This window comes from Calypte anna, chromosome 1 (assembly GCF_003957555.1).
Source record: "Calypte anna isolate BGI_N300 chromosome 1, bCalAnn1_v1.p, whole genome shotgun sequence".
In the NCBI taxonomy this organism is placed as follows: Eukaryota; Metazoa; Chordata; class Aves; order Apodiformes; family Trochilidae; genus Calypte; species Calypte anna.
This window is the reverse complement of record NC_044244.1, coordinates 144,586,334-144,604,154: the sequence shown is the minus strand read 5'-3', so window position 1 is coordinate 144,604,154 and position 17,821 is coordinate 144,586,334. Positions and strand designations below refer to the sequence as shown.

General features: G+C 39.1%; 1 protein-coding gene across 2 annotated transcripts; it reads left to right on the top strand.

Annotated features, from left to right (window-relative positions):
- Positions 1–1,022: 1,022 nt before the first annotated feature.
- On the top strand, positions 1,023–17,275 carry LOC103527466 (protein-lysine methyltransferase METTL21E). Of its 2 annotated transcripts, XM_008492658.2 has the most exons (6): positions 1,023–1,163; positions 2,094–2,178; positions 11,646–11,803; positions 14,826–14,943; positions 15,839–16,170; positions 16,841–17,275. In XM_008492658.2, the coding sequence occupies exons 2-6, from the start codon at positions 2,109–2,111 to the stop codon at positions 16,919–16,921; spliced, it is 759 nt and encodes a 252-aa protein (XP_008490880.2). In that variant the 5' UTR covers positions 1,023–1,163; positions 2,094–2,108; the 3' UTR covers positions 16,922–17,275. The 2 variants fall into 2 exon arrangements, with proteins under 2 accessions (XP_008490880.2, XP_030324013.1); XM_030468153.1 differs by having other exon boundaries at positions 15,839–17,275.
- Positions 17,276–17,821: the final 546 nt, after the last annotated feature.

The window sequence follows — 17,821 nt, the reverse complement described above, 5'->3', positions numbered from 1 at the left end:
CCCCTGGCTACACTCTCCTTTCAGGAATGGTGATGAGGTCTCCCCTGAGCCGCCTCTTCTTCAGGCTGAACACCCCCAGCTCCCTCAGCCTCTCTTCATGGGATCTGTGCTTGAGTCCCTTCACCAGCCTGGCTGCCCTCCTTTGGACCCGCTCCAGGACCTCAATATCCTTCCTAAACTGGGGGGCCCAGAACTGGACACAGTACTCGAGGTGTGGCCTCACCAGTGCTGAGTACAGGGGCAGAATCACTTCCTTGGACCTGCTGGCGACGCTGTTCCTGATACAGGCCAGGATGCCATTGGCCTTCTTGGCCACCTGGGCACACTGCTCGCTCATGTTCAGCTTCCTGTCAATCCAGACTCCCAGGTCCCTTTCTGCCTGGCTGCTCTCAGCCACTCTGTGCCCAGCCTGGAGCTCCCCATGGGGTTGTTGTGGCCAAAGTGCACGACCCGGCACTTGGCCGTGTTGAACCTCATCCCGTTGGAATCAGCCCAACTCTCCAGTCTGTCCAGGTCCCTCTGCAGAGCCCTCCTGCCTTCCAGCTGATCGACACTCCCCCCCAGCTTAGTGTCATCTGTGACATGGATCCACTGAGCCCGTGTATGTCTTGTATGTACAAGAGAGGAGCGTTACAGGTATATGTATGCAAGGTGACAGCTGTGCTGGGGGAAAAAAGTGGGCTGAGATGTTGGGGGGTTGTGTACATTGTTCCAGTTCTGCCTGACAAGGTGGGCTTGCATCCAGACACCCCTGCCACAAACTCACCATCGTGCCCTGCCCGCCGTGCCTGCGGGACCCCTTTGACTCCGAAGAATGTTCGCCTCTTGGATAACTTCTAGGTGAGTGGTTACCAATATTGTGCCACTACCTTGTTTTTTTGTCAAACACACTGCAACGTGGGTTCATGTTTTGGTTGGAGCTTCTGTGCCTGGGTGCCTGTTGCTGTCAGGAAATCTGCTCCCTTACGTAAGGGACGCGGCGTGCGGTGCCCGCTCTGTGCTGGCGCTGCAGCTGTCGGGATTTGTTACTGCTCCCCAGGGTGAGGATGTTTCCGATGTGTGGCACACACTTGGGAGCAAGATCCTGCCTGGGAGAGCAACGAGCAGGCAGATAAAGGCTTTTCTGTGTCAACACCGCCTCTGGAAAGCTGCAGGAGATAGAGGTAATGTTGAATGAAACACAGAGGTTGCCAATGGGGTTTTGCTTATCTGTGTATTTTACATTACTGTGTGTCATTTACCTTAAAAATCAACTCAACTATTGGGATGTTCTGCACTGTTTAGTTGCTTGTAGTATGTTAAAGTCAGACAGGGTGTTTTATAATTCCATGTACCTCAAAGGTAATTTTTAGAAGGGAAAAAAAATGTAGAGGGCTACAAAATACAAAGGTGCTTTTAAAAGAATGTGTTAAAAATTATTAGAGCACTGTTTTTGTTTTTTTTTTCCTCAGCGAACTCACTGGTTTTGGATTGTGAAATATCAAGAATTTGGGCCTATTGCTTCTCTGTCTGCTTTTCTTCAGACAGATGAAAACTGTATGCTCACTGTCATCCTTTTCCAATTACTTTCGTCTCCCGAGTCTGCACGTTCTGTGTCTATTTATATAGATGTATACTTATTCTGTTCTTCATGTTGTCTGTAGAGCCTGCTTCCCACTTATTCTCATTTGTAACTTTTACTTACAGGATGTTTCCTTCCCTTCCAAGCAAACTAATTCAAATATCACTAGTTACTTTTGGTGCAACTTTTCTATTTCAAACGTGTTGCTACCTTTCTTTTCAATCATATATAAGCCTCCCAATCCTGATTTGAATTGATTCTAGTTTAAGACTTTTAAATGAAATTTTTAAATGTTTATAAAAGCTATTTTTTTTAAATTGCTTTTTTATTTTTTTTTAACTTGCTTTTTCCCCTGTCTGAGAGTAGAACAGTTGAACCAGCTTGCTGCTTCTGGTTCTTTTATGCCTTGTGTGTCTTTATTATCAATAAAAGTAAACTATAGCATAATAGAATAAAAAAAATAATTTTTATGTGAAGCAAGAAAAGAAATAAAGTAAATTTATTTAGGCAGGCTTGTGTTTCTTTGTCCCAGGCTTTGTAGCATATTATGGATTTGACATCATCACAATCTAACCATCTACAAAATGGACTGATAGAAGCACTGGAAAGACAAGAAGGTAAGACACTACTTATTTCACTGTATTTTCTTGTTCCACTTAGGAATGCTGTTAGGTGTAAGGGACAAGGTGCCTTGCTGGCAATGAGCTGTCTTCTCATTAAGTTTTTCTGAAGAATTTTGTTCATGATTCTTGTACAGAAAATACAACAGGTAGCACTGCCATAGTGGTGTTCTAGCTATGCAGTCACATGTTCAGATCCCAGAAGTTTCCTGTCAGTTCCTGGAGTCTTGCCTGCCACTGGTTCCAGAGAATGAAAATGTGAATACGACCAAGCTGTTGAGGAGAGTTTTGTTTGTAGAGTGTGGGAGCATCAGCTATTACAAGCTTGGATTTTGTCTAAACAGCCTCAGACCTAATTTTCAAATACCTTGAGGTGCTGTTGGCAGCTTTTTCTCTTAAGCAAGTTCATGGGAGCACATCTGTCAAGTTCCTAAAGCACTAAGAGTAATCTTTTTAGAGGTCACCAGGAGTAAGACAAGGTTTTAGGGCAAGTACTTGTCAATTTGGGATGGAGTCTAGTTACATTCTGCAGCTGAATGTGAAAGAAGTATTTTTTTATTATTATTATTTCATTTTTAATATATTTTTTTTTAATCTTAGCTGAATCTTGGTCCATGGAGACCTGGGCTTTTGGGCTGCTGCTTTTTCAGGACAGCTCAGTGTCTGTTTTAGTTCAACAAGGCAGAGCTTTGGGTGTGTCCACAATACCTGAACCTAATTATTTGCTTAGTGAAACTAATGTTTGTTGTTTTGCTTTTGAGTACTTTTTTTAAAGTACCCCAACTTGATGACAATTTCTGGAAAGCTGACATTGCATAAGAAGGTAGATGATAGGAATTGGTGTGGATTGCTGTTCCACAAAGGTTACCCCCTCCCTGGAAGTGTTCAATGCTGGATGAGGCTTTGAGCAACTTGGTTGAGGGGGAGGTGTTGAAGCTTGATGGTCTTTGATGTCCCTTCCAATCCAGACCATTTTATGATTCTATGATTCTAAAGTGCTTTAATCTGCAGATTTTCTTTAATGTAATTCCCCTTCCTATTTTGTATTTCTCAGTTGAATGAAGACTCAGGTTGATCCTGTGCAATGAAGCATGATTTTGGGGGGAAGAAGTGTCTAGAAGTATAAATATTAGAGGTAGATGGAATATTGAAGACTCGTTGTGTATGCTGTAGCAGATCAGGGCTGAGATGAATTTGCATAGGCAATAGCAGGTGGTTCTCTTCCATGTCTAGAAACACTATGTTAAGAGGACGAGGGGGTGTGAATGGAAAATGGGATAGCTTTACAATTTCACCTGGCACCAGGCTTCAGCATATTAAATTCCATGCCAGGGTCTGGAGGTGAACTTACTGTGTGCAGACTTACTTGCTTCATCACCCTGATCCAGTGCTTTCCTTGTTCTTACTCTTTTCCTCTATAGCCTTCCCCGTTCCCATTTTATTAACTTCACTTTTCCAGTCTTATTCTCTGTTTCTTGGGGTTCTTATTCCAGTTCAGTTTCTCTGCAAGTTGCAGTCTGAGCTTATTAAACTTGGTGCCCTCCTTTTTCCTTCTTCCTTCTCTCACATTCTCTAGGTTAATATTCCTTATTCTTTTTCATGATTTTCATTACTAACTGGTTCTCAGCTTACAGGTAGGTCCTCACCTAACCTGATCTCTCTTTTGGTGTCTTTATGCAATCAGTTCTCCATCACACCTGTGTTATCAGATGTCACTTTTCTTCCCTCTGATGATTTCTCCTGATCATTAGCTTTAACTCTCCTTGGCTAAGCTTTTGAGATCAGACTGCCTCTCCCATCTTCATTTCTTGAGATGCTAAATTACTTTTCCACAGTTGCATTATTTGACTTCACCCCAGAATAATTTTGCCTCTAAGATGAAAGGAGAAGAGCAAGTTTGCCAGGCGTACTTGTCCTTGACAGTCCACCCCTCTCACTTCACTTGACCAGGGATCAGTTTTTAATCCATAAATATCTGAGAAAATGCTGACCTGGTAACCTTCACATTATCTCCTAGCATTTTAGAAGGGACACACTCCTGCTCACCCTGTTTGACAGATGTCCTAATTAATGGCAATTCCTGCTCTCATTTCAAGTCTCTGTGTGGAGTCCAGAAAGGTGCCTTAAATGGGACATAGTTGGAATGGAGGCAAATGAGAAGCATTTGTAACTTAAAAGTTACAAGAGGGAGTGACTTAGTGTCTTATTCCTATTTCATGTATTACTTTTAAAGAGACTTCTAATCTTTCTCACTCCTGCACCACTGATACTTTTCTATTGACCTCTATTTTGCTGTAAAATGTGAAAAGTATCCTGGAACCAGAATGTGAAGTCCAGCTCTGCCTCTGTACATCTGAGTTCCAAAATTATAGCTGGGATTTTCCTTGCTTGTTGTCCTTCTAGCATGATTCTTGCAACCCTGGTTTTCTGATGGCCCACCTCTGGTGGTGATGGAAGGGAGAGGAAGCACCTGGTTCTGTACTAGAACACACCCCTTGGGTGAGTTGAGTGAGTTGTGAATTTGAATTCTGCTTGGGAAGGTCCAGCACCCAGTTCCTCCATTTTCTGAGCCAATAAATTGCTGAACCATTCTTTATATAGTGGACTTTGCAATTAATAGTGCTAGTTAAAAAAATGAGACTATTTATACTATAAAAAAATGACACCTATCTTCCCACCACATGCCTTCTCTTATCTTCCTCTTTCTTTCTTTTTTTCTTTTTTTTTTTAATCTTTTTTTAAATAGAAAAGGCAACCAAACAACATCTTCCATTAATTATCATCTCTAAAGTATAACACCTTACTTATCTAGCATATTGTTACAAGGATGTAAGAGCCATTTCCAATGGCACAAAAGCCCTCTTGGCTGGGCAAGGTGAGAGATGTGAAAGATAAAGCTAAACAGTGTTTTACAGTGTCTAAATTATTAATCCAGAACCTTCTTATCCATCAGGAAATTGGCTGGTGACCTTTTGTAACGTGCTTTAGACCCTCTAATTTCAGAACATAATCTGCTTTTGTAATCGTAGGGAAATAATTTAGTTATCTTTAGAGATTAAATAGCAGCAGAGCCTAGACCTGAAGATGTTTTCAATGACAGACAAACATGATAAAGCAACGTGGGAAATGCTCGGCACATTTGCACATTTGAATTCATTATGTGTTCATGAGACAGTCTGACTATGATAGTCCTATTTTCAGACTTCTAATGGTTTTGGATGACCCATGACTTGGGTGGGTCTGGAATATCAGTGGTGTGAATTCCAAACTGACACATGTCTCTCAAGCCTGGGTAAATACTTAGACTGGATATTGTGAGCATACTCCTGTCCTGTTCTCTTCTCATGCTCTGAGCTAAGTGTCTCTTGTCACTTGGCTGAGAAGAGGCAGCTCGTGGGTGGCAGTTCTGTATTTCTGCATTTCAAAGCATAAACTTTCAAGCATATTACCCTGACATAGCATCTTAAATTAAGCAATACAATGTACCTCATCATTGCCACCACTTCAGCAGGATGAGCTGAAATAAAAAATTTGAGGTTTTTGTAGGTAGGGATTAAGTAAGAAAAAATTAACTGTAGTTAGATGAGTACTTTGCTTTATTTTCTTAGAAAGGTGTAGGTTACCACTGACTGGAAAGTCAAGAGAAGGATTACATTTCCCTCCTAACCCTTTTAAGGATCCTTCCCTTAAGGGTCCTTATGATGCAATGGAATGAAATAGAAATAAGTGAAATGAAATAAAAATATTAAACTGATACCAGCTGGAATATGAGAATTATTCTGTGATTCAGGATTGTATATGTTTCCATGGAATGATCAGTAATGCTTGCAAGACCCTGATCCTGATTTGTCTGTATCTCAGTAAAACTTGTGAGACTCCTGAGTCCCTTAGAATTGGGACCTAGTTTAGATTTGGGGTAAGCTTCTGAGCCATGGGAAATAGCTCGTTGGATTCACAGGGCTACCTTCTGATGACTCCTATCAGTGTAGTAATGCAACTCTTCTCTACACATCCCTTACAGTTAGAGAACTGATAGCAGATATGTTCCCTTACTGACCTTTCTGCAGGTGTCTTCTTGGCTTTGGAATATATAGCTAGCTATTTTATTACATATATATCAAATATAATACATAATATATACATATATATGTATAATACATATATATTTATATACTTTATATATATATATATACACAATGCACATATCACATATATATAGTACATATATGTTTTATATATATATATATATATTAAAGTACACATATATATGTATATGTATATAATACAGCTCGAATCTTTACTCTGGGTGACTGTCCAGTTCTGAATATCTGGAGTGGGGATATCTGAAGAGCCCTGGCTATCACAAGTTCTTGGAACTTTTACTCATGCATTTAATCAATAATGTCAGCAAAGGTAGTCCTCCTGTGTTCATGAAACTCAGAGGCAATTGCTAAGAATTCTTAGAAGAGCCATGTACCTCTTCACAGAGGCTGATACATGGTTCTTAAAATATTTCTAAGTCCAAGTCTAAGTGGTAAATTTTAAACCTAAACTCTGTAGGTAGGAGTATACTGCTTCTGAAGAAGATAGAATATGTTGCTTTAGAGCTCAGTTTTTTCAGGTCAAGTTTGTGCTGAAGGCTTGGATTTCATTCCATTGGCCAGTTGGAGAAGATCCATCAAAGCAGGAGAAAAGTAGATGGATGGCTCCTATTTCTTTATCACCTTGGGCTGTGACACCATTTGACCTCAAGAGACTAAGTAGGGTCAGGCCAGCACTTGAAAGAGATTAATCTATATTTTTTCCCCTGTAGGTTGTTTTGATAAATTGTTGGGCTAAACTATTACTTCTGAATTAATGCTGTCCTAATCCATTAGCAAAACACTTGGAAGATGTTTTGTTACTCCATGTGCTATTTCTGAGAGAGTCTGAAAATGGAGATACTGAATTCTATGTTTTTGAGAGCTTTTATGTGGAAGGGTCATTTTGCTTCTGGTTTTAACCACATTTTACTGCAGGTACCTTGACAGTAGTATCTATTTAGAAAAAAAATAAAATATTTGATTCAGCCTGCTTGTCTTTTTTTCTTTTTTCTGCACTTTTAATGCTGTTTAACAGTGCCTGTGTCTTTCTGCTTTTTATGCAGTGGAGAATGCTTTAATGTAGGCAGTATCATTAGTTATGCATTGAGAGATTTGACATATACTATTAATTGATGGAAGATACTCAGCTGAATTTTAAGGTTAAGGTTTCCTCATGGAGCTGTATACTCCTAAGTATGATTTTATGTGACAGCTGATGTAGAGGGAACAGCCAATCATGTAGCATATTTCTAAACAGGTACTGAATTTCTAGGCATTCTAAGCAAAAATTGTGCAGATAAAGATAGCCTAAGCCCCATTAATGAGATCTGCTTCATTGTTAAAGAAAGAGATGCTGCAGTTTGCAACTTGCTCTATTCTGACTCTGTCCTTTTCCTGTTATTTTCCTTCTGCTTTCCTTCCCTTACTTGAAGGACTTCTCCAAGTCTGTCTCAGCAAAACTCACATCCTTTTCTTTCTTTAGGTTTTGTTCCCATATGAAACATTTCATATGACATTTGGATGTGTCAGCAAAATCTTCTTGTTCCCTACACAAGATTTGCAGCTTGAAACACGCTTCTGTAACCTGCCACTGACTTCTAAACTCTCTTCTTACATATGATTCAGTTCATCTCTTTGGTAAACTATGTTCGTATTTCAGTTGTAATGATGATGATTTCATTGCCTTTGGGAATGATGATTACGGCATTTTCTTAATGATGTGGTTGGTACAGTGCAAGATGTATCAGCAGGATATGACTTTTCTCCCTCAGCCCTAGTATTAACTTAAACTCAAGGGAGTTCAAAGAATGTGCTTCAAAGACATTAGACAATACCTGAAATGTTTCAAAGGGTGCTGTAAGAAACCAACCCCTTAAGCTGGAAGTCTTAAGAAACATAAAGACATTGAAATTCTATTTCAAGAAGAATTTGGAGCATCTGTAGATGGGAACTCCTTTGGATACAGAAGTTCAAGACCAAAGAAGCACTATCTGTTTCACTACCAAAAATTACCTCAGTGTTACCTGAGTGGGATCAGAGTGTCTCATCTTAAAATAAATGAAGTTCTAGCAACTAAAACTCCACTGATTTCTGTGTGTATAGTCTCGTGCAAAGGTACAGATAGGCTGAAGAAAGACATTCTGTGTAGATGTATTCTGTGTAGGAGTTAGGGCAAACCTGGTCAAGCCCAGAAAAATAAAGAAGGGAGGAACCTGTCCTAGCAGATCTAAGTTGGGAGAGTTTAGTATTGGTTCTTTGAGTAGTATTGCTGGAAATGCCCATTATGTGCTTTTATTCTTCCAAGAGTTAAGAGACAGGTTAGTTAAGCCTCCTCTTGGCTTGCCTGACCCAGTTCTACTGAATAGTCAGTTTTTGTGGTCTTAAAATCCATTCAATGGGTCACAATTCCAAGAATTTTTCTTCCTGAAAAAGAGAGTATGTTTTATCACAGAGATAAACACTTCCATGAGTATAACTCCCTATCAGTTTTTTAGATCTGTTATCAACAAACTATTTTGCTGAAAGTACCAGCAGAACTTTCTCCATGTTTGCAGCTTTAAAAAGACTTGATCTCACTTGAATTTTGCTTACTCTGATAACAATTTTCTTGTTGCTTGAAAGATTTCCCACTTGTTCATTATTTTTTCTGTTCTGACTGCTCTGAAGGCACTTAGAGGAAAATTTACCTCTTTCCTTTTGTGCAGTCTCAAAGAAGTGTGATTATTCTGAAAGATAAGGCAGAAAATGGAAGAGCGCTTTTCATAGTCTGAAGGAAAACTTCTATATAATTGAGCAAATGTGACTAAAAGTCTGCACTCTTTATACTGTCAGCACTCTTCATCAGAAGATGAACATTCTTCATCAGAATCATTAGTATTCTGGTCCAGATAAAATTTCTTATTAGGGTTTGGCAGCGTATCTCACATGTGATGTCTCTGATGAAATATACTCAGCGTTTTTTCATTCTCCACAATAGTGAGAGCTTCTTGAAGTGAAGACAAAAATACAAAAATTAGGTAAACTTCTCCATATAAGCCACCTGGGGGAGTACCAAAAGCATAAAATGGCCAAAGCTTTCAGTGGTGTTATTAAGCAGCAGATTTTGCATTTTTCTTTTAGTGGTGAGGACAGTTTAGCTGAGGGTAGGGAGCAGTGGTCTATGAACTCTGTTAGTGTAAGTGCTCTGCAAACCTTCAGTAGAAAGACTGCTGATAATGTAGGGAATAGGTGGGAAATGTTTATTGAGCACTGGAGGAGTAGCTATAATACTGCTAAAGTTTTATAGATCTTCTGGCAGAAGCTTTATAAGTTAAGACTTAATAAGTTACAGCTTCTCAACAAAATTGGATCCAAAACAGATGTCCAAGGAGGAAGAATCAAGAAAAATGGTTGTAATTGGGAGGTAATAGAAGGAATAGCTTTTTACTTCCCCAGCAACTACTGATCACGGAACAAGATCAGACTGCTCTAAGCAGTTAGAGATTAAAAGCAGACTATGTCTGGTATGCCTGGAAGCAGGATGATAGATTAAATACACTTACAATATGTGTAATGAGACAGCTTCATATTAATTCTTTCATAAGAAAAGATTAATTTTGCTCTGGTGCAGCATTTCTCTGGCACTTAAATCATATTTGTACTGAGTTCCCTGCTTGCAGGCACCATGAGGCATGTGCTTTCTCTCAACATCAGAGGCTTCCAGAAGACATAACGAGCTGCCACATACTACTTCTTTTCTGACATCTTACGACTTCATAGCTTCAGTGTTGAGTATTTTGTTTAAGCTACTTTTATAAAATTATACTGTGAATATTTTAAATTTTGGTATATCCCATGATTAGTGTGTTTCCCCCAATAAATTCTTGCATTACTGGGGGTGCTTTAGTGGTTCTTTTTGTGGTTGTTAGTTTTTTTTTTTTTTTTTTTTTTTAACTTTCAGATTATTTCTTAGTCTCAACATACTAAGATTGAACAGGAACCTTTTGCTTTTTCTCCCTTTTTTTTGCTATTCTCTATTTTTTTCTGATGCTTACATTAAGTTGAGCTACATGCTTAAAGCACTGGCTAATGAGCCTAAGCATTAATGTGTTTTTGTTTGGAACCATCTCTTTGTCCATGTCCTTCTACCACAAGGCGAGGAGAAAGACTTTGTCAATAGGTTATGGCACTTAAATACTGAGGCATATGGCAAAGCAAATGACAGCATTTGAGGCCATGATCTCCTGTGATTGCAGTGATTTGGGAGGGAAGAAAACATGAAGAATCTTTGATAGACCAATGTGTTTTATGCTGATGAATACATAAACGTTCTCATGTTTAATAGCCATTTGGCTTGCAGTCCCCATAAAGATCCTGATCTTGATATCTGTGATTTCCATGGTAACTGCAGGCTTGATACAGGAACTCTGTTTTGGCCAAGATTGTAACCCAATTATCTAAATTTCTAGCATGCTTTCTAGGAGGCATAGCTTGTAAACATGTTTTGCTGTAGATAATTTGCCAAGAGATCATAGCTGGCCAGGGAAGCAAATTTCCTGTGAAAACTTGGAATGATTCTAGACTTTGCTAAGGCAATGCTCTGGAAAGATGCTTTAGATACTCTCTTTTTTTTTTTTTTTTTTTTTTTTTTTTTGTAACATTGTGGTGCAGCTTTTTTTGATGATGGCAAAACTGAAACGGGCTTGGTATTCAGCTAAAAATGAATACCTTCCTATTAGAAGAGTCATTTGGGATTATGTTAGCTATCATAAATATCCTTCCCATAGCAACAGGGATGGCATTCAGGATATCAAGCCAACTGGAAAGAATCCCTGTGACAGGGCTCAGTTGGGATGGGTGGATAAGCTTTCCTGACAACAGTAGTGCTTTCCCTCCTGTCTGTCATAATTTGTGTTGCTAGGATCTGTTTCACAAGTTTTGTGACAGACTTGTAAATGATACTGTGGCTCCTTTTGTTTACTGGCAAAAAGAACTATAATTTAGGGAAAGTATAAAAGGGTATGGAAAAATAATAAAAGATCCAGGCATACAAGACCCTGAGTGTCTGTAATGGGGCAGCTGTTCTTGAAGGGAAAAGGAAGTTAAAAAATTTCCTTTGAATTGCTGAAATAGAAAGCAATATATGGTAACATTCCACGTCTTTACTTTTTGTGAGCTTGGATTATTCAGCAAAACAGGAAAGAAATGATTTAATCATAAACCAAAAAGTTCAATCAAAATTTGGGAGACTTCCCATGAATCGTTCTAACCAATTATGGGGAAATGTATTTTACTCACAGATGTAATTCACATTCTTACTTCCAAATCATCTTTTCAATATAAATTCGCAGTTTCCTTATCAGCCCACTCAGCCTGTTTGACCTTTTATACTTTTGCTTTCAGGGGGAAAAAAAGACGAACAGATAATTGATGAAATCATGGGAAGGAGATTTTTTCCTGCTGTTATAACTAATAAGCCCTGGGAAGGCTTTCACTTTGCTGGCCACGAGATAAGAATTACAGAAGCCACTGATTGCTACGGGGCAGTCGTCTGGCCATCGGTACAATATTTATGCAGTATTGTTATTTTTTAGTTTTAGGCTATTCTAGGACTTCTGTTTTACATGATGAATACATTTTATTGTTCATTATAAACCCAAGGAAAACATTCTTTGCTTCTCTGTCTCCATTCTGCAAATTCAAAACCTGAATTTAGCATGGTTTAGTATGGATTCCTGGTTCTCAAAGCTTAAATGGTATTTCTTGTTTGTGCCCCTATCCCACAAAATGTATGATCGTGTGTCCCCTCCTCACCTACCAGTAACTTTTCTTCCTATTGGCTAGTTACAAACATATTTTGAAGGAAATATGCCTGTTTTATGATGATTACAGAATCATAGAATTGTCTGTGTTGGAAAAGACCTCTAACATCACTGAGTCCAACTGTCCATCCAGGAAAAAACCAAACAAACCACCATGCCCACTAGACTATGTCCTCAAATGCCACTTCTATGTGTTTTTTTCATACCTCCAGGGATGATGACTCCACTACCTCCCTGGGCAGCCTGTTCCAGCACCTAACTACTCTTTCAGTAAATAAACACTTCCTAATATGTAGACTAAACCTCAGCTGAAGCAGCTTCAGGCTGTTTCCTCTAGTCCTATTGTTATTCACTCCGGAGAAGAGGCCAACACCCACCTCACTACACCCTCCTTTCAGGCAGTTGTAGAGAGCAATGAGGTTTCCCCTCAGGCTCCTCTTTTCCAAACTAAACAATCCCAGTTCCCTTAGCCTCTCCTCATGGGACTTTTTCTCCAGACCTTTCACCAGCTCCTTTGCCCTTCTCTCAAAATGCTCCAGCACCTCAGTGTGCTTCTTGTGGTGAGGGGCTCACAACTGAACACAGCACTCGAGGTGTTGCCTCACCGATTCTGATTACGGGGACACAATCACTTTCCTTCTTCTGCTGACCACACTGTTCCTGATGCAAGCCAGGATGCTGTTGGCCTTCTTGGCCACCTGGGCACACTGGTGGGTCATTTTTTATTACATTTATTATGTTACATTTCTGTATATTTTATGAATACAGATGGCTATGCAGCAGGCAGATCCAGGTTGTGGAAAGAGTGTGATGTGAGCTCACAAGGTATTAGCACTCATAGAAGCTACTCAACCTACTTGTGTGAGGAAGAAATTCACCTTGTAAATTCTGAGACATGGGAAAAGGTTCAGATGGAGCTTTTAGTGTCTTAAACAGCTCAAAATCTAGTGGGAGAGAACTACTGTCCTTGGCTTTTGATAAAAGAACCATCAACATGCCCGCCCTACAGAGAGCTTTCTTCAAGGTTTTGAATCTCTGCGATGCAGCTAAGGTGCTGTTTTGAAACAAGAGTGAAAGAAACCACTGTGGTTTACTACTAATTGTAGTAGTTTTAGAGAATTATGGCCATAATTCATCTGAGGAGAGTTAGAGTACTCCGTTGTTTTGAATTCCAAATGACTTTCCTTGTCTTAGCAAGCCTGGACAAGTAATTTATGCTGTATCTGTTGGTGGCCTCAGTGCATGTCTTTGACGAAAGGTTATCTAACTGATTATTCATACAAAATCATGGACTGTTCTGAAAAGCATTTTTTTTTTCTGAAAAGGTTTAGTCAGATTTGCTGTGGAAGGGAGGCAACATTTCTGTCTGTGTCTTTTCGTGTTCTTCCTTTGTATTCCATGCTGCAGTATTTGAACTCTGCCAAAATAAGTCATCTTAATTTGTTGAGAGGGCAGAAACTTTAAGAAAAATAAAGTTTCTGTATGTTTCATGGAAAAGAAGCCAGAATTCAAAGTTTCCCTAATTTAGCCCACAGAAATGTTGATCCTGCAAGCAAGTTTCTACAACAGAATATGGCAAAAGTCTGAGGGAAGAAATATGTGAAACTAGTGGGAAATCTTAATATAATGTGATTTTAAATGTCAGTCAAACATCAGATGCAATCTTAAGGAACCTGCATTTAATTAGTCCTGGTGCTCAGGCTTACTTCTATTTCAAAGCTTTGTTGATTGTGAGATATAGGCAAGTTTGCATAAAAGGCCCTTCTCTTTTTGCTCTGAATTAAGAAGTAGAGAGCAAAAAAAATGTTTTAATTACTAGCATGTCAACATTGGGTCAATGTTCCTTCTGCTTCTTTCTACTTCTTAATGGATTAAAAGTAAAACTCAGAGCATAGTTTTGCAGTGTCAGATCGACCCACTAATTGCTTTTCAAATGGTGATCTATATTGCAAGAGGATGTGGCAACCATCATACATATTTGTTAGTGGACACTATATCACTATCTAAGTACAGGAAAAAATGTGGGAGATGAGCTGGAAACCATCTCTGTCAGAGGAATAAATATAGCAATTTCTATTTCAACAGTGAACTAAAACTCACTGGTCAGTGTGGGACAGGGCAGAAAAGCTGCAGAGCCTTAATTACAGTTGCTAAATGCATACATATGAGTCAGTTGTAGAGGGCTTTGTGGCTTTGCTGTAAAGGTTTGCTGTGCTTAACAAGGTAAGCACAGAGGACCTAAAAACAAACTGAAAGAACAGGGTACACCTATTGTTCCCTTTTAAATCACTGCAGTAATTAATTATTGTTAGAAATAAGTAACTATTCAAAGAGCTTAATGACAGTCACTGTGGATTTTCTTCTCCAAGCAGTCCCTGCATCAAGTTGTCTTTGTGAAGGACGTGTTTTAGCTCAACCAGAAGTCTGTGCTGTTATAAGCAGGAATTGCTGACTGGAATTTCATAGCTCATGTTATGCAGCGTGACAGATTAGATAATTGTGGTTGTTCCTTCTGGCTGTAATGCTTTGCAAGCCTATATTGAGGCATGTTGTGGCATTTATTTTGTCAGCCCACAGAGCTCAAAGTTCATAGCAAGCTGTGATCCTTTAGGAACATCACTTGAATTAATGTTGTTCATTTAAAAAGACATGAAATTACAGAAGAATTTTTTTTGCATGCTTTTAAATGACAACGCATATTTAGTGAAGGGTTTTGTTTCATTTATTTGTTCAGTATGTTCATGGATTCCCTCCCCTACAGGCTCTTGTTCTGTGTTATTTTTTGGAAACTAATTCTAAACAATACAATTTGGTTGACAAAAATGTGATTGAAATTGGAGCTGGAACTGGGTTGGTCTCCATAGTAGCCAGCTTACTGGGTGAGTACATGCCATTGCTTTTATGCTCATGGAAACATCTCTCAGATGAATACTGGAGCACAAAGGAAGTGGCTTAGAAAATTCTGATGTTTGAAAGTTTCTAAGAGCAAGAAAAAATAAATTCTAAGAGGCTTATTTGGAAACCTGATGTGTTAGTATTTTCTGTGAAGCTGTGAATGTACTGATGCAATAAAGGAGGTCCTAGTAGATGATAATGTAATGAACAGTGTTAAACAGGGGACCAAAGTGAGAAACTTGTAATCTCACAGGATGTTAGTGGCAGCCAGATGTAAGTGTGACCAATGCATCTTGTTCCATTGACCAAACAGCTCATGGATGCCAGGTCACTTTTTTTCTATTTATGTTCAGCATTTTCTTTCAGCAATTGATCCTAGATCCACTGTTGTATTTTTTCTCATGCAAGCCTATTTTTCCTCAAGAGGAATCCAAATCAATATTTTCTGGATTTTTACAGAAGTTTAGCTTTTTATAGTCTGAGAAATCTTCTTACTATGTGAAAAGGAAAGAACCTGAGGCAATACTTAGATCTCTTGACTTTTTTTTTTTAAAGTCAGTAACTGGTGTTCTTCAATCCCTGTTTGCTCACTGTACTTTTAACCAATATGGTATCAAAACACAGCAAGTACCTGATTTCTCCCCACCCATCCCCAGCTGCATTTGATGTCAATCTGTAGAGTAGAAATATCAGGAACAAAATACTTATTTTGAGCTCAATGTCTAAGAGCTTTTGGGAGTATTTACAGTGTTCTGTTATTCCCCCAGGTGAGAGCTACCTGTTAAAATCAGTTCCTTGTGCAGTGGCTTTTGTGAATGTGCTTTTTACTCAAGTTTTGAAGCATACTCTAAAATTACCTTTGTTTTCTCCCTGTCACAGGTGCTCTTGTGACTGCCACTGATTTGCCAGAACTGCTGGGAAACCTTGAGTACAATGTTCTCCAAAATACAAAACTGAAGTGCAAGCATCAGCCTCATGTTAAGGAGTTGTCCTGGGGAATTGATCTGGAAAAGAACTTCCCTAGGTCTTCCTGTCACTTTGACTACATTATGGCTGCTGATGTAGTTTACCACCATCCCTTCCTGGATGAACTTCTCCTAACTTTTGATCACCTGTGCAAGAATGACACTGTTATTCTGTGGGCTATGAAATTTAGGCTTGACAAAGAGAACCAGTTTGTGGGCAGATTTCAGACTCTGTTTGACTTAGAGGTGATTTCTGATTTCCCCAGTTTGAACATAACCTTGTATAAGGCAATGAGGAAAGGCAGGATGAAAGTCAGATCTTCCAAAGTGGTGGTCTGAAAGAGAGATACAAGGGGTGACAGTTTCAGCTTTTTTGCAGCTTGTTCTCTCTTTAATAATTTCCATGTTAGAACCTGCTGGCACTTGCAGGAATGAAATTTTTGAAGACAGCTAAAACAAAACATCAGATTTCTAGTGCATCCCTGATGAACTCTTAAATTCAATTTCATATTAGCTTTATACAGAGAAGAAACATCTTTGACATTTTCTTGACTTTTATGTGCTAAGCTGACGACACTAATAAGTTTTACAAGTCTTACTAGTATTGTTGAGATGCGTAACGAATATTTCCAATAACTTTCAATTGCAGCTTTGATGAGTCTCATAAGATTAACCAATCATTTAAAACTTAAGCCTATGATAAATGTTTGCATTTAAAAGTTGTCATGTCAAATCTGATTTTTTCCTATGATCGATATCCTGTAAATCCTTCCTTTGAGTGGTCATTATAGGACACTAAATTAGCTGAAAAAAATCCCCCACCTGGGAAATATACTGCCACAATAAAAAGACAGAATTTACTAGTTACTCGTTGATTTAACGATTATGCTTTTTCCCCCTTCCATTTTTTATTTAGATTCAGGGATTCTTCAGCAGACAGTCACACATACGAGGCAAGAGGGAATTAGAAGTTTTGTTGCTGCAACAAAGGTCTTGAATAAGAAGAGTACAGCTGCCCTTTGCAAAGACTTTGAATTCTTGGAGGTCTGCCCCTCCAAAAATAGACTCTTATGTGGATCTTAGGGAACAACAATGAAAAAAAAAACAGTGGCCATCAAGAGAAGACTTCTGCATTGCCTCTAGTGGTGGTTGGAGGAAGAAGACTAAACTGGCCTGCCATGACGTGGCTGAGGCATGGGCAGGCTTAGATATTTTTATTTTTTTAGATGGACAGTCAAAATACTTGTCTCCTAGCTACTCAGTACTGTGTGTTCCTATTTTAATGTGCTTGAAAGCCTATCAGAGCACTGTAATTTAGGAAGACTAATAAAACAATTCTTTGAACACTCAACTTTTTTTGTTTTTGTTTAGAACTGAATCTGAGTGAACTTTGGGTCTCTTGTGGGCTGGAAGCCCAGCTCATGTGGTAATGACCACTCGAGCTTTATCACCTCTGCTGTAGCAGGCAATTGCTTTAGTAATATTGAAGGCTTAGAAGTCTGTCAATTCTTATCTTTTTTTAGCTTCTCTTTGTAGTTCCTCCAGGAATTTTTTATATATTGTCAATTTAGAGCACTATTTTTTTTGTGGTGTCTGCCATAACATACTACTGTTTGTACCTTCTCTTGTGGTGGATGCTTGTTACTCACTTGGCTGCCTGGCACAAGTCTGGGGCAGAAGGATGATATAACTGGTATAACTGGATTGTTGTCCTGCTCCCAGTCAAACATTTGGGTTTTCTGTCACAAAAATTCTCAGCATAGTGTGAGCTGTCCAGCTTTGGCCGTAGGAGCTGGGAATCCCATGTGTGAAAGGAGGAAGTGAAGATAATGGGGGGTGGAGGATGGATGAGGACATGGCAGGAGGGATGAGGAGGTGAAGGGAATAGTGCAGAGAA